At 42.4% G+C, this 17,475-nt stretch overlaps 1 protein-coding gene across 6 annotated transcripts in view; it reads right to left on the bottom strand.

The window, feature by feature from the left end:
• Positions 1 to 16,740, bottom strand: part of MLLT3 (MLLT3 super elongation complex subunit) — a 140,024-nt gene extending 123,284 nt beyond the window's left edge. For 2 of the 6 annotated variants that reach the window (XM_083817972.1, XM_083817977.1), the window contains exons 1-2: positions 16,543 to 16,738; positions 16,104 to 16,284 (exon numbers count right to left, since the gene is read on the bottom strand). In XM_083817972.1, coding sequence (XP_083674098.1) covers positions 16,104 to 16,284; positions 16,543 to 16,554 — 193 coding nt within the window. In that variant the 5' untranslated portion in view covers positions 16,555 to 16,738. Of the gene's footprint in view, positions 1 to 16,103; positions 16,285 to 16,542 lie in introns of all 6 variants that reach the window. The other 4 variants (XM_083817973.1, XM_083817975.1, XM_083817976.1 and 1 more) reach the window with 3 other exon arrangements.
• Between the last annotated feature and the right edge of the window lie 735 nt (positions 16,741 to 17,475).

Raw genomic sequence — 17,475 nt, 5'->3', positions numbered from 1 at the left:
CTCTTAAATACAGTGCAGCAATGTAAGAAGCTTATCTTCAAGTATCACTTGTCACTGCTAATCCTCATCTCTTGCATCACAGAGTTTTGTCTCTGGAGACAGAAGATGAAATGCGTGCTCATTTTGATTAAACACTGTACAGGAAAAGACATGACCACACCACTTATCCTTTACCCCTGCAAATACCAAAAACCCAAGAAATAGTCTGATTAATTTATTTGGGAATGTAAGATTAACAGTTAAGAAACCAGTGAGACAATTCAAATGCTCTGATACAAAAACAAACCAATAGAAACTAAAGCAAAAAAAAAAAAGAAATCAAGGAGGTACCTGGAACATAAGCAGGAACAAAGAGTCTCATGGATATTGCAGATAGATAGGAAAGCAAATCCTGGCTTTGGAGCGACCACTGCAGACAATTTCTCTTTAAACCCCTCACTTCATTGGGCAGCAAAGTTTACCAGAAGAGTGTCTCATGCCTTGCACACTACTAACCTTGTGATCAATCAAAAAAAAAAATCATGGCTCTTTGGAATTGTATAAATCCTAGAAATACAAGGCAGAGATCTCCTCTTACGAGCCTTCGTTACTCACTAAGTGAACACAATAGGCCAGTTTCAGGGAAACAATGGGGAAATAATGGGAAAGACAGGAGATCGATGAGAAAAAAGCTTTCTAAAATATCACATCTTTCTTTTCAAGTGAAAAGCAAAGCATTCCATTACCTTTACCTATACTACTTTTGCATAGGTCTTACAGATAATCTTCTTTCATATACTGTGCAAACTTTTCCCAAGCTCCATAATTTCTTTCCGACCTTAACATTAATACTGCAGTGTCCTTTATGTCCCAGATCTGCAAGACGTACAACTGACAGAATTCATCACAAGTAAGTACAGTTTTACAGCGAGTTAAAGACTCTTGTACAAAGGCACAAGCTGCAAAGCCAAGACCAGAAGACAGCAGTGGCATCAGTGCTATACTTAAGTATTTAAGAAATCTGAGGATGCATTTCGTTTTCTTTTAAACATAGTATCTCACCTCATCCGACTGAGAGCTGCCACTGAAGGAAGTAGTCCTATGTTTCCTCCCACCTCTCAGCCACGTGTTACTACCTCTCCCGTTTGCACTGGATGGCTCTGTAGCTCTACGGTCACTTCAGCTCATGGACCCAACAGAAAACGTCTCATGCAGAGTTCGGAGGCAGAAGCAGTAGAAAAGGCCTGGAAGTTGTTTTCTGTTGAATGAAGGTTCTGGGCCCAGCTCACGCCACTGTCACGTGGAAAACCATGGCATCCCACAGACATGAGACAAGCACAGCCGTTCAGTTTGGCAGCAGGCTGCATGCAGATCTAAGGCATACTGCAAAACTACACTATTAAAAAGTTGTTTGTTCTTTGTATGAATCCAATAATTGTACTCAGCAGAGCTCTAAGACCAAAAACATTCATCTAATAATTGCCATCCTTGAGAAACAGGAGGTCAAAATATTTAAATAAGGAGGTGCTGAACAACTCTGGAAGAGCCTACCTTGAGCATTAACTACAGCACAGTAAGATTAGCCGTACAGGAATTCAGCATGGTAGATAAGCTCACAAGCTGCAGATCCACTTTCTACCAAAGACCTCATTTTATAGATGTTTAAAAAGGAATCATGTTCCTTTTTGCTATAAACCTTGCACAGAAAATAATGGCATGGCAGCAACAGATTAAAAGAGGAGGTATAAACAAGAGGCCTTGTAATGATCCATTGCCATTTCAAGCTTCTCATGCACTCCTAAAGTTCAGGATAAGAACAAATGAGCTGCAGATTCTTCCCTAAGAACTACATCGCATGTTCAGCTGTGGGATAACACACACCAGCAAATGGAAAATAAACTCCTCCAGGTGCTCCAACCAGTGCATACAGGGCAAAATAACCAGAAATGCCACAATATTTACATTTTAGGGGCTGAATCCTGAAGCATTTCTTCCACCTTCTACAGGTATATGCAAAAGCTGGAAATCAACTAGTGGCACAACCAGACACCAAAAACTGTTGGGAGCAAACAGCTTCAACTCATTAGATTTAAAAGTAATAAAGACAAAGATGCTTGAGCCATTAATAAAGAAAGTAGTCTTTGTAGTGGCAGGACCGACTCTCTAGCAGGAAGAACATTAATTCTTAGGAAGCATTATTTCTTAAGATAAAGACATCTCCCTCACTCCTTTTTTCTCCCACCCCCCTTCCCCTCCTCCTTTTCTTATTAAGCCGTTCTTATCTCAACCCGTAAATTCTTCCCTATTTCTTATCAATTCTCTCCCCCATCCCTCAGCAGGGAAGCGATCGAATGAATGGCTGTGCAGTGTTTAGCTGCCTGCTGGGCAGCTGCCACAACACCAGGGTACTCAGTACGGTCAACAGAGAAGCAAGGCAAATACAAGCAAGTTGTCACCGGATGCTTGACATATTGGAAAGCAGCAGAACACTCAAAAAGTCCTTTATGGAGATCCAGTGCTTCTTAACCCGTTTATTCAAAATAAGATCGCTAACCCATCTCCAGGATGTCTTCTTCAAGCAACTGAAAAAGCAACCTACTACAATTTCAAGCCTGCAAGCCTAACTGCTGTGACTTGAGTGGTACCTGAAGAGCAATTTGGAGTGAGACTTTCAGAAGACAGCAAGGGCTTCACGCACATACTCCCAACTAATCCAATTTTTCCAGACGTGACGTCACTTGGACTACGTACTCGTGCTGCAGCATAAGTCTCCATGGAGTTATCCTTTTGACTTCTTAGCAACTAAGTCCTTTTTACTCTGTACATCTTTGATGATGTGACCTCGTACTAAGGGAACAAACACATGTAATTTCACAGTGCAAGCACAGTATTAAATATTCTTAAAGTAGACAGGGTCCTTGTTAACTCTGCTCCAATAATAAGTTTCGTAAACTGTTTCCTTTTTGTTCCTTTGAGAAAACAGAGGCACAGTTTCCATTTACAGCCTAGTTCCTGTTTCCAAAATACCCCTTTAGCTTTTTTTTTTTTATGGTGGATATAAATGGCACCAAACTGTCAAATCACAGCTATTTTCTGTGCTACCTATACAAATAGGTCTGATTTCTGGCAAGCCATAAAACAATTATGGCTGAATTCCTGTAGCCCTTTGATATCCCAGCTTGCCTGCAGGGCTTCAAAGCCATCTTGGGGCAATACTAAAATCTAACTTCAAAAAGACAGGGCAGATAAAACATTTAAACTCATTGGCATTCTAACAGGAACACACCAAAATCTTAACAATAGGATAATTATATTTGAAAGGAAAGTTGCTTGAGTTCCCTTCTGCCCCAGCAAAGGAAATCCATGTATCACAATTTTTCTAAGCTTTGCATCACCTTGATCAGTTTAAAACTGCCAGTTGGATTTATAGAGAAAAGTTCTCTGCTTTACTGAAGTAGCATCCCTTGTTGAAATTTAATAGGACCTGAACTGTAAACCATCTGCTTGAGTATATAAATAACTAGTCAGAGTTGATTATTCCTTTAATCCAACTAAGAAAGCCATTACTAGTTTGTTACCTTGTATCAATATATTAAGCTGACTTAAAGCAAACATAGAGAACAGACAACATACTGCAACAGCTTACATCAACACTTTGTTACTGAAAGCAGAGATACAAACAGCTGGAAAAAGCAGGGGGAAAAGAAAGCATATTACACCTGCCTCTGAATCTACAAAACTTATTGCAAGATTGGAAGCCCATTTTCATATTTAAGCAGTCTTCTCACCCATTCTGGTGTGAACATACCTGTCACATTTTTTCTCCACACACAATGAATAGGTAGAAAAGTTGCTGCATAAAGTTAACATCACCCTAACAAAACCCATAATTTTGTTTTCAATCCTAATTTCTAAAAACAGGCACAACGCTGGTGTTCCCTAGCAAGGGAAAGTCTTATTTCATAAAATCCTAGTGAAAGTCAAAACAAGACGAGAAACCTTTAACCCATGCCTTTTCCTGATTTTTGCTCCCAATACTTTCATAACACTTCTGAAGAAACACTTCTCATGATCATTTACAGTTTTACTTAATTTTTATTAAGTCCACTATTTCCAACTTAGTCAAGAAAAAGAGTTGCAAAAGCTTTTACTTATATACCTGGCCATGGCTGGAAGGCGTTTTGTACTTACTGTATTCCTAATTTGCAGTTAAACTGGTGGGCCCCACAACGGCTTGGTGAAATCCATTTCTTACAGAAACTGTTCAAAAAACAGTTATTTAAGATTAATACAAAGTAAAACATGCTGCACAAACTGTTTGAAAGAAAATAACCATACTGGGAAAGCAGGAGGAGAAGAAAGTAAGCCATATCTTCAGCGCCCCATCACACAGCAGTCTTAATTTGTTTCAGTGTTTTCCATACAAAGATACAGATGCCAGATCTGAAAATAATACTATTCAATAAAACAAAAGAGTAATGTGCCAGAAATTTTCAGCAGAGTTTAGATTAAGTTACGGATGCCTGAAGGCGAACACACTGATCTAATCACTGCATTAGGTTTCAAAACACTTATGGTTCAAGTCAGAAAAAAAAAAATAGGCTGTTAAGCTTCTAACGCTACAATACATATGAACATATTTATAGAGTACATGGTAGCTATATAGCTAAATCTTAATATTTACATACTAAAAGCATCATTAAGATGATGTACAAAACCCAGAGATGAGTTTAGATTTTTATCAAGAAGTAACTTATCTATGCTTCAGGATAGACCACAAAGGAGGAAACTAAAACCAAAACATAAAATTTTCAGTTGTCTAGATACAAACCAACAAATTCCCAGATCCAAGCTATTCAAAAACACACAAGACTGAAACCAAAACCTTTTAAACGTTCCACCTGAAATGAACAGAGAATTTGGACCGTATATTTAAAATGTCAATCAACAAGTACTTTATTAGTATTCCAACTCCTGTAAAGTTGTAGTTCAGCCATTAACACAGAAATATCCTAAGGAAACATCCCTACAGGCCAGTATTAGAAGACTAGTGTAACTAAGCTTCTTTTGTTACAAAATCTGCAATATCTGTAATAGTTGTTTAACTTTGCTTTTACAGTACTAAAAATTCAAGGAAGTAATCTAATGCAGATCTGCTTCATGGAAACCAGATTGTTTCTATTTAGTTTCCAGGCAAAGGAAAGGATAATGAAAACAAAAATCATTCCACAGTTTATTTGACAACCTCATTTTTGTCAAATATTAACTTTTATTCTCATGTACCTTCAGTGGAGACATTTAGTTTGTTTGGAAAGAATTCTGTAGGTGAAAATTAAACTTTCCAGCATGGGATGACTCAACATTTAACAAAAAAGCCTGAAGTAAATTCCAAAACTATTCACAACTACCATTTTAAGAACAGTGTTTAAGTGCAATATCCCACAGATACTTCCAGGTTTCCCAGAACAGGGGCATTTAAACACAGTAGGTGCAGCACATCCTCTCAACTTGGGCTGTCGGACAGGTACAGCATCCGCACAGAACTGCTGTTCCTTGCTGCCGCTGTTTGTCAGAAGCGTGCGTGTGCATGCATTTCTGATGCGTTTCTGAAATTCATCATCCCACTAAAACGGTTTGGTCACTGCTCCTACAAAGTTTGAGCTACCCAACTGCAATAACCAGATTCATGCGGAACGTCTCTGCAACAAGGACCTGCCCCGCATGGGTCCAGCTTCTTGACGGATGCCCTAATGATGGATGGGGCATTCTCATTGTTTCCACCCACCCAGCAGAAGAGTGGTGCTACAACAGCTTAGCAGTGCCTGCAGAAGCAAAGTGATCAGCTATAGCGTTGCTGAGCTACCTTGTTTGATTTAAGTTCAGGGGCTGGTCTTAGTGTATTTACACAAGGCTGCGAAAGGCACCCAAAGAACTCGGATGGAATCACTTCACAGTAATATACACGCAAATATCTTGCAGCATTTCTAACAGTTGGCTGTAGGTAGTTTCCCATAGTAAAAGGACATGCATTGTGGGGAAGACTTGCTCTAAAGAATAATAAAATCCAGTAACCTGATAAGAAAGGATGTTAGCTTAGTAAATAGAAATGCTGCTTGTAATAGTGCCACCTCCCCATACGCACATAATGGAGACAAACGAGGTTAATTCCACGAAACAAAATACATTTAGGTGTCCTTGTTGCCTTTTTTATTAAGCAAGGGACACACTAAGACCAGCCTTAAAAAGCAAAACAAAATAGTTGTTTATAGACTGAGAAGTCAAACTCCCTAGAGTATCTTGATTGAGTCTTCAGAAAATAAGGATATACAATTGTATGGCTATATTGCTGCTTCTGTTAACTCAGCTGTAACAAGTTACCGAGCGTATTACACATTATGGGTAAAATCTTTTGCTGACAAGACATCACAGAAGTGCTCTGCAGAATCAGGATAATACCTGGGCTCAACTGCAAGGCTAAAGAAGAAAAGCCTCCTCAAATATACAAAAGTTGTAGTTTGTTTTGGAACATCTGATAGATACAAGTGGCAACCTTACAATGTTCACTCAGAAAACCACATACTTCAAAAGACACTTTAGAGGAAAGAGTAATATACAGGCAAAGAAATAGTAACTTGAGTGTCAAAAAGCAATTTTAATATGGGAATTGTATCAGATGTGAACAGAATTCTGCAGTTAAGAAAGGTGCTGGCTGAAAAGGGTCAGGTGTTGCATCTGAGTATGAAGAATAAAATGGTGCTTATTGTTGTCTGCTTATTTCCCCAAGTTTACCCTCTCAGAGAGAAAATACTGCATTGTTGGACTAAAAGTATTACAAGAGCATGCTGTTTGTTTTAGAAATGAAAGATGTTCAGCTTTAAACATTTAGGGATATCTAAAGGAATACTTTGGAATTGTTCTAACAATGTAACTTCCACTAAGACCCTCTTAGAGAAACTGGTCTCAAATCTATGTTTCTATCCCATTCATATGGCTCCATACACTTCAAAATATTTTGCAGTTTCGTATTTCGTTCATTGCATTAATATTAAATCATTTTGAGGCACCAAGCATATCCAGAAATATATTGTGTCCCAAGTCAGGTAAGCAAAAAAAAAAAAACACCACACCACAGAAAACCACAAAAAACATCAGGACATGTGCATCTCTATATTTAGAAAGCACATGGGATTTCAAATCCAATCCACTTCTCCCACTTTTCAGTAAAGCTGAGTATCAGTGCTGTGATCACTTACAAACAGCCATTCTGTAGTTTCACCAAGTACTTCAGTAAAATACCCACCCAGAGCTTACAGTATGTAAGTCAAAATGTGCAAAGATTTTTTTTTTATCTTTGTCATTGTTAATTATTGGCCCCAGTATTGAATTTCAAGAGTAATTTGAATGCTATTTACCTGCTTAAAAGGAGAATAGTAACTAATCAAAATTCCTCAAGGAGACTTTTGCCCTCCTGAGTTACCACAAGCGTTTTTAGACCTGCCCTATTTCCCTCACACGACGAAGAGCTCAATGACTGCTGGCTTCCAGCCCATGGTATCAAGTAGTTCTGTCTCAATTATATCTCAACATTATTCCTTTTTGGATTATTTGCCCTTTAAAGTTAGCATATGAAAAGTAAAACAACACCTCCCTGCAAATACACACAGGAAATCCTTGATTTTCCTTACAAATCCACAAATAGAGAACACTTTGTCTGCCAACCCTTGTTTCAAGTGATATGTGATGTTCATATTACTTCTGTCCAGAGTGGGCAAAATAATTTGCAACTGATGGAGTTGGGTGGAGTTTTTCCTCTATAAGCTTCAGAAAAGCAGCCGCAAATAGTAAGTTTAGACATACTACAAGCTGCTCAATACCCTAACAATCAGCAAAGTTTAATCCACCTCACATGTCTCAGTTCAGTTCTCCTTTTTCTTTTTAATGTGTAATAGTGTAGCTTGCGCTGTAATCTCCATTATCACAACCACCTGAAAAGACAAACACCTATCTTGGCGTTTACCTTCAAGAGCGCAGTTCCATACAACCAGCGCACATATCCTACTGTACCGACACACGTTTGTTTACACAAAGTTACATGCGGAATGCTGAGGCCATAAGCAGGCAATCCACACGGACCAACTACTGGAACTAGGTCCTAGCCGTGCCTGAAAGCAGCAGCACGGAACCCACCACTGGTGTGATGCTGCAGCAGGCGAGGTGTCGAAGCGCAGCTCCTCCAGCAGCCCAGGAGGCAGGCCTGTGCTCCTCTGAGGGGACCACCTGCCCACCCAGGAGCCCTCAGCAAGACCCACAGCATGTCGTCCCCTCTGCTGGCAAGCATCAGAGGCAGGTCAGCATCCGTACCCTGTGCATGGGAGCACCATCGCAAGGCGGCTGGTGAAATAAGCTCTTCCCATGACTGGCTGCCTGGCAGCAGAGACTTGTCCACTAACACTTAAAAAAAATGACAAAAAGCAAGCTGGAAAGAAGCTTTTTTTTTTTTCCTTTTTAAATAGGTACTATATAACAGGTTTTTACCTAGAAATATACATTTTTTTAAATTATTTTCTAAACTGCAGAATTATTTTAGCTGTATCCTTTAATGGTAGGTAGTGTAAGACATTTCATTTTAAAATAACTTCTCACACAAAGATTTAAGTACAAATATTTTAAATACCACTCTGTTCCTCCTCCCTTTTATGTATGAGAAAGCACAGCAAAAAGCCAACAGAAATGAAAAAAACATTTTCCATTAGAAGCCAAGTGGTTTGCAACAGGATGAGGAAGCATAATTTTCAGGCAAATGTACAGAAGTGCTAGAATTTGATTGTCACTTTGTTCTCATGTGCCCATCAATCACTGCCAAAATGATTCCACATGAGCTAAACTCCACTGTTTCAAACATACAGGTGACCAGCATAGGAATCTCACAAAAATGAATGCAGTCAAACTGCAGCAGCTTACAGACCAGATTAAGCCTTTGTAAGTTAGCCTGTTTAGCTGTCACAAGCATTACCAATAGGCTCTGCCAGGTTGCAACTATCAAGTTTTCAGTCTTCTCCACAGGTTCCAACACAAAGGACAGAACAACACTCCAGCGTTTCGTTCCAAAACCTAAGTTAAAAACAAACAAAAAAAACAAACCCCTCCAATCTCATTGCATGTCAGTGTGAGAAGAACAGCCTTCATAACTTGAACAATATCACCAGAAGTAACTTGAACTAAATTAACAAAATCTTACAGATTATACCTGGAGTTCCTATCACCTACTCTATAATAGTAAACAGACACATAGGAAAATCTTTAAGACACCTATTTTTTTCTAAGGATAAAAACTGTATAGCAGTAAACAAAGTAACAACAAACTGAGCTGTTTTCATTTTCTCACAATTTTTATAAACATAACTGTCTACTGATTTAAAAATGCTGAGATCTTCCCCCTCATCTTACAAAAGGAACAGCGCTAATCTCATGCACAACAACCTGGCTCTCCACTTCTTTCAAATGAGTATTGCCCTACAGCTACCCAATTCCTTGTATATGAAGACCCTGAAACTGTACTTCATTTCCTACCTTTTAACATCTGGAAGACTTAGTTACAGAATTAATACTGTAGCTTTAAGAAAACCAAACCATAACTTCTTACAACTAAATATACCATGAATAACATTTCATTGTTAATAAAGTTAACTTGACATGAGATAAAGGCTGTATGCCTTTAGTAGCAACCTAGGCTCATTTTTAAGGATTGTGAAATGAGAATCTGAATTGACAAATCAGCATTGTCCCTTGTAGAAACATGCTATATGGGAATACAGAAAAAAAGAATCTAGCGGGAACTAGACATCCCATGGAGGAGAACGATAATAAATGCAAAATACACAGTTATCCACAATTAAAAACATGCAAGTAATCTTCTGAAGTGTAACTTAGTGATGCTGGATGATGTAGCAGCCTTGTTATTCATGTGTCCTGTTACACTGAGGTACTGCAGACCATACAGTCACTGAGTACCTTTAGCAGGGGTAAGAACCCCTTGTCACACTTTCATCTTAAACATCATTTAAATTGAATGCAATGCATTTCATCCCAGGCAGCAAATCAATTCTGATAAAGATTAATAAATATATGCAGTAGGTTTTAAACTAGTATTATTTAAATGATGGAAAATATACGGAACAGAGCTGTATACTCATAAAACAGATGTATGCCGCCCAAGTCCTTATTATACTGTTTACTTCTAAATAAAGTATCATCTTTGAACTTGATTATGTTTAGAGACATACCAGACAAGTGAAATTTCTTAGAAAAATCTTTAGAAAAAGGTTTTCCTCTACCAGTAGCATCTTATCATCAAAGCTGCCAGCATTTACTGACAGCACTCATATAATGATGAAACTTGATAGCTTCAGTATATCCAACCTCTTCTCAGTCTCTGAGAAAGAGCAGTGAGAAATACCCTTGTGATTTACACTGGGCTGAATTAGAAACTGCATTTGAAAACACCTATGTATTCTCACAGCTCTTCAGCTGCTTATTAAAGGACTAGCAACATTAAATCTCTAGAGTTCTTGTTAAACAAACAAAACTGCCCACTAGACATCCAAAGTTCTATCTGGCTGCAGCTGAAATTCACTGATAAGCAAATCCACAGCCAGTAACAACATATTCACAACTTAAATCAGCAATGCCTGCCCTAAAGTTGCAGTATTGAACCTGATATTCTTAAACACTGTATCTCTACGACCGATAGAAAAAGAAATTCATACATAGCCTGACCCTCCAGGTGTGATAGATTAGGTGAAAAATAAAATGAGGGGGAAAAAAACTCAAGTTAATTGTAGCTCTCTTCTTTCTAAGTTCTTAGAAGTGTAGCTAAACACCCTACTAAAATATCCAACAGAAAACTGTTTTCTGACAGTCAAAAGTAGACTACCGACAGTCAGTAGTCTGACCATCTACTTAAGGGAAAACTGAAGTTGTACACTAAATAAGATGCCTGTTGGCCTCTATCCTCACACCTCTCTATTTACTAAAATTGATAGAAAGCTAAGCCTCTCATCGATCTTAAATGTGGCAGGGAGTGGCTACTATCTTTTCATACTTAGTATTAAAAAAAAAAAAGAAGATAATCACCAAAACAATAAAAAATTGAGAAACATGAGAGAGGTAATACGGACCGGCCATTTTCTCCAAATTTTTACAAGACAAAATGCAAGCTACTAAAAGCAGCTTTTGCATTATGGTCAACAAATTAATAGTAGGTCTACAAAAGGAGGGAAAGATCAAGGATCGTCTTTGCATTTCTTCCATACATCGTAATATAGTGAAATATATTGAAAAGAAAGTTTAAAAACAAAACCACTATATAGTCGGGGAAAATGGATTAGTGTTTCCTAATTAAAGCCATTGATTTCCTTAGCCAGCATATTTTCAATAAATACTTTTAGGGAGCTTCATGAAGCATTTTTACAGCCTTAAGATGGAGCACTAGAGACTGTTTATAACACATCATTGGACGTACTTTCACAAGAGGAATAAGCTGTCACTAAAATAAAAATTGTCTCACTGTAACCATTCTTTTTAAGTTGCAAAACAACATATCTCCATGGAGTAGCTTCATTACATCTTGACAACGTACAACCTGTCCGTTACAAGTTTAGTGACTGATACAGCCAACACTGTACAACAAATCCAAATGCGTAGGAGCAGAATTTGACTCCCACTTTTGATTTTCCAGGCAGTATATACAGAAAAGAAAGCCATGAATCTTTTCCCCTTATTGCACATTGAAAAGAAGTCTCCCCTTCATAAAAAAATCCACATACTAAATTAGGGTTTATCTACAGATACCTTTTCTCAAGAAGTCCTTAAAAGCACACTGAAGGATGCTCTTTAAGAAGTTTCCACTCTACAGCTGCACTCCTGTACACTGAGAGCATCAGAGGCAGAAGTATGTGCCACTACATACCACGAGATGCCAGAGATGATGTCTACTTGCAGGTTTGCAGGGCAGCCACTTCCATGAGGAAGAGCGCATCCACGCTACTGTCTTTCCACACCGTGCTTCCCCTTCCAAAAGATTCACATCTCACCACCCACCCCACCAAGTACTGTGGTCTCTGGAACAAAGTCACCTCAAAAAAATTAACAAACAACAATAAAACGCAGAAAGACTGCTTCTTTCAGAGTTTCTTCCTCCTCGCTGTAACTCCTAGAAAATGACAGATTCAGGAGAGGAGATTTCCTAACTCTTCTAAGGAGATTATTCAGAAAAATTGCCTGGTTGAACTGCGGGAACAAAACTGGAAAAGCTATCATGGGAGAAGGGAAAGACTGTTTTTATTGGAAAGCAATCATTGGCACTTTCTATGGTTGCTAAATCTATTATGAAATGTTATGGTCCACCAAAGTTTCATTCTGCACTAACGGACAACCCTTAGAAAAAAGAAACGGTACTGGAAACGTGAATTTTCTAAATAACATTACAGTTTGGTCCAGCAGTGTAACAGGCAGCTCCACTTGCATCACTTAGTTCAAGAAGTTTTAGTGATGTACAACACGATATGATAACGTGAGGCAGTAACCTTTGTTCCCCTCAAGTCTGTAGAGAAAAGCAACACCTTCCCTTCTGCTTTTCAAGTTACAACTTTCCGGTGTCCAAACATGCACTTTCATATTAAGTTATTTGCACAGAAATATTACCTAACCCCTTCTTAGTAAGAAAAATCGAATTTGTCAAAATGCACCACTAATTAACAGAAACTTAACCACTGAGGCCACATCAGTTCCAACGCAGTCTCTGACAAGCACTTAAAATGAGCCGCTGGGAGATATTATGGGATGTGTTCCCTTACTCAACCAAAACACTGTGAGGCAAATAGCAAGCTAGGCTGTTGCTGCAGAGCACCAGCAATCATTAGATAAGAAGAGGAATAAAGTTTTTCTAAACTTCTTAACATCTTAAGAAATAACAAGATACATTGTCAGAGAAGAGCAACAGCTCCTCTTTTGGAGGCAGCTCGCTAGTTACGCAGTGGACCAAAACGAACCATAACCCAGTGACAAATACTGTCCCCGCAGGTGTGCTTTCATGCTGTACTCCTGTACACAGCACAACTTTCTTCACACGACTGAGAAAAGGTAAGCAACATGTGATTTGAAATAAAGCTAGAAACCTCGTAATTCTCCATGCTTTCTGTTAACCAATTTACTTAAGCATCATGAAACAGGCAAAACTTAAAAACTAAGCGTTTTTTTTGTGTTTTTTTTTTGTTTGTTTGTTTGTTTTTGGTGACTGCACGATTTTAGAGAGCTTTTGCCTTGCAAAACTCTGCTCCAGAACGGGGCCTGGGTACGATATACTTTCTTTAATCTGACAAGCAGTCCTGTAGTCCCCCCAGTGAAGCTACTCATGTAAGTCAGATGGCAGAAGCAGGCCATTAGATGTGACAAAGTGCAGGGAACCATGGAGAATGACTGTATGCTCCTTCATGCAAGGACAAACTGGAGCACTCGCTCATCATAAGGCAAACAACAGAAAACAAAACTGCTGCCAAGCTCAAGTTTTTAAGGTGAGACAGTGAAGGAGGCTCATTCATTAAGTCACTGTAGATCATGCACACTCTGTTCCCCACCAGTCACCATCACCTTCCCATCTTGACTGGGCACACAAGTCAGCCTGTTCTGCCCTGCAGAAACTGAATGCTGTTCCCAGCTACATTCCCACCTTAAAACTAATGCAACTTCAGCATATAGGACCCTGCGTGCCCTGCCGCAGCTATTAGTAGAACAAACACACGGACACACCTTTGTTTGCAAACGTACCACCAACCTCCACTATTTCCAAAATCCCTGGTACAGCCAGAAGAGATAAGCAAAACCAGAGCTGTAGCCAAACTGACATTCACCCAGCTATTCTCATAAACAAGCAAAGCAAGCGCACGGAAAAGCTGTTTCAGAAAATAATTCATCTCCCCTCCCTTGATGTTTGGATGACTATGCCAGTAATAAAAAGTGAGCTGGTAGCATAAATGCTAGGAGCTAATAAAGCCCGTGATAGCCTATTCATTTATTACTCTCAAATTGATCCAAGGGTTTTGCAAACAGACTTAATGAATTAGAACTTCTCCTCGCAAGCACACACGTCAGAGCAGCCATTCACAGCACGAATCCGGAGATACACAGATCACTCACAGAGAAGCTAAGTGCTACAGCCAGTCGCTATCCTGACACTTAGCTTTGATTAACACTGTACACCTACTTCTGCTCATTAAACGCAAGGCTCAGGAGTAGTTTGAGAACTTATCAAGTAACTCCAAGTGGCCAGTTATCTTGTAACAAAGCAATAAAGCATGTCACAACTTCAGGGACAGCCACCGAGAACCAGCACACGAACACCAACCAGTGAGTTCAGCTACCAGCAAGCCTGCTACTCCCATAGAACAGGCGACACTTCCACCACCACTACAGCGAGGGCCATCTGAGGTCAAATCAAACCAGCAGCCCCGACTTACAGAGCTCAGAAAACCCAGAATATTTCTGGCAAAGATGTTAACCATATTTGTAAGTTAGAAAAACACGCAAAATGTTCCCATTCACAAGGGGCACGTCACCACCGTTCCTCTAAACGCGTCTGAACACAAGAGAGCGTGCTAGATAACTCAAACACAGCAGCACAAAGCTCATCTCTTCCACTGTGATTTCGAGGGCCTGAAGTCCCTTGCGCTGCCCCCCACTCCCCTCTGCTGCAGTTTTAGGAGGGGGAGCAAAGCCTAGAAGGGAACAGAGAATCTCATCTTACGGCAACCGCTCCCACTGAGCAGCGCGTATTCTCCTACGATCCGAGTCATGTGCAATCACAAAATGACAAGTCCGCTCCCGGGCTATATAAGCTGGCATCTTTCCCAGCAGCTGCCACATCGTGAAAAAGACGCACAGAAATAAAACTCCAAAACAAACACTTTAAAACAATGGCTTAAATGGCTGCATAACTAGGTTCAGCAGCTGTAGACACAAAGCACTCGCTGGAGCAAACCATGCCATCTTTCACTTGCCAAAGTCCTAATATATTCTTATTAGCGAGATCCACATTGCCCCTAGCAATCACCCCTAGGTCTGGGCTGCAAAGTCACATTCCCCAGGGCCAGGCAGAAACAAGTAGATAAATAAATACAGCGTCGGTGATAAAAGCAGAGTGCTGTAAGCACCCGCTATGCAGAGACGGAGCTTCAAAGAATTAAACGTACTTTCTCTCCCTGATTTCAATGTATCATCCCATTCACTACGTACGGACAATGCTATCGCGCCTATTTTGGCTACGCAGAGCTCTGTTTTTCTTCCAAACTATTTAGATTGACCTGAAGTCACATTTTTCTGCACAAGAAACAGGGAAATAGGAAAGAAAGGAAGACCCCACGGTGCATCTGGACAACTTAATTCACAGGGAATATCACAGTATTGCATTATAAGCCACTAAAAACAATTTGTGCAATACCATCCTGCTTTTACATAGATTTTGAAACGTATTCAGCTTTACAATGACAAAAGGGAAATAACAGCTTATGCTCTAGCAGAAGATCTCAGGAGCTGAAGCACTGCTGTTCTTACAGGGCACTGGCTGAGGCAAGCAAAATGCTCTTGAAGAACCACAACAACTGATGTAAAAATACACCAAGAGTCAAAGCTTGCTGTCTTTGAACCGAGTGAAAAATTAGGTTAAAAATTAAGTCAAAACATGGTTCTACCTCGCCACAGAACAGCTTTCCCATCCCAACACTGGGAAACGTGCTATCTTTGCCTCCCGAACGCCCGATTTCTGCCCTGCGCCGCTCTGGGCAGGAAGGACCCGTTCCTTGGATCTGCGGGAGCTGAAGGTGCCGTGAGGACTGCAGACGCGTGGAAAGACACCCGCGGTGCCCACGCAGGGAGAGGAACCTGCTCACAAAGGAGGCACCCATCCACCTCCTTTTGTCTGCACCGCTACCTCAGCGCAGCACCCCGGACACCGCCGGGGGGACCCGAGACAAAAGGGCCACGGGCACCCCTGGTCTTTGGTGGGGGGTCTGCGGCCGGGCCCCGCCGGCACCCCCGTCGCTGGGCGAGGAGCCCCCGCTTTTGTTCCTTACCTCTCTTGGGGCGGGGGAAGCTCTCGTGCAGGTGGAAGACGACCTTCTCCACGAAGTGCTGGATGTTGCTGTGCTCGGGCCCTCGGACGAACACCATCCAGTCGTGGGTGAAGCCCTCCACCGTGGGCTTCTTCCTCACCTGGGCTCGGTGCCCCAGCTCCAGCTTCACCTGGACGGCGCACTGCGGGCGGTCAGCGCCGGGGCGGCGGGCGAGGAGCACCCGCGGGAAAAGAATAAAATAAATAAATCAACGAGAAAGGGTAATAAGTGCATTATAAAAACACACAGGAAACACGCCGGGACCACGCCGCCGCCGCCAGGGGCGAGGGCGCTGCGTGCCCCCTGCCACCGGCGGCGGGGAGCCGGGGGGGGGGGGGGAGGCGAAAACCCCGAGGTGAGGAGCGGGAGCGGAGAGGAGCGGGGGCCGGGCGGTACTCACCGAGCCGGCCATGCCGGGGCGCCGGCCCCGCCGGGCGCTCGCTCCTGCCCCCGCCGCCGCCCCGCGGCGTCAGCTCATGGGGACGGGGAGCGGCGGGGGCGGCCGCGGGCGGCGGTGGGCATCGTCTGCCTGCCTGCCTGCCTGCCGCCCCGCCCCGCTCCGCTGCCGGTCTCCGTCCCCTCCTCCCCGCCCTCCTCCCTCTCCTCCTCCCGCTGCTGCCGCCCGCTCCGCTCCGCGCCCGCCCCGCTCCGCTCCCAGCGCTGCCCCCGGCCCCGCCGGCTGGCTGCACGCATGCGCGCCGCGCCGCACCGCCCGGCCGGCCGCCGCCGCCGCCGCCACACCGACATAACGGCGTGCCGAGCGGGGCGGGCGCCGCGGCGCGGCGGGCAGCCAATGGCGAGCGGCGGCCCGGCCGCGAGCCGCCCCCCCGCGGCCACGCCCCCCCCGTGGCTCTTAAAGGCACTGGGCGGGGGGGGGGGGAGGTGGCGCCCGGGGGTTTTTTCGCCCTTCACGCCGGCCCAATTAGCTTAACGAGCGCGGGGCGTTGCTTAAAAGTAACAAGCGTTACCTAAAAAGATCGGGAAGTTTATCGCTGAGCAGAGACGAGACTCGCTTTGTCTCCTGCTGTAACTTTATAAGTTATAAGCTCAGAGCAGGTGCTGACCGCTGGCACCACAGGGCAGCGCCCGCCTCTGCTCCCTCAGCCGCCCACCGGGCGGTAACGGCGTGCTGACCGGCCTGGTACCGGAGCCCAGGTCGCACGGCGTCGTGGTTTAACCCGGCCGGCAGCTCAGCGCCACACAGCCGTTCGCTCGGGGTCGGGGGAGAGAATTAGAAAGAAATGAAAGCCTGCGGGTTCGGATAGGGACAGTTTATTAGGACAGAAAACGAAGGAAAATACTAATCGTGATGATAATAGTACTACTGATAATA

Source organism: Anser anser, assembly GCF_964211835.1.
Source record: "Anser anser genome assembly, chromosome: Z".
Lineage (NCBI taxonomy): Eukaryota > Metazoa > Chordata > Aves > Anseriformes > Anatidae > Anser > Anser anser.
This window is presented reverse-complemented; position numbering and strand designations above follow the sequence as displayed.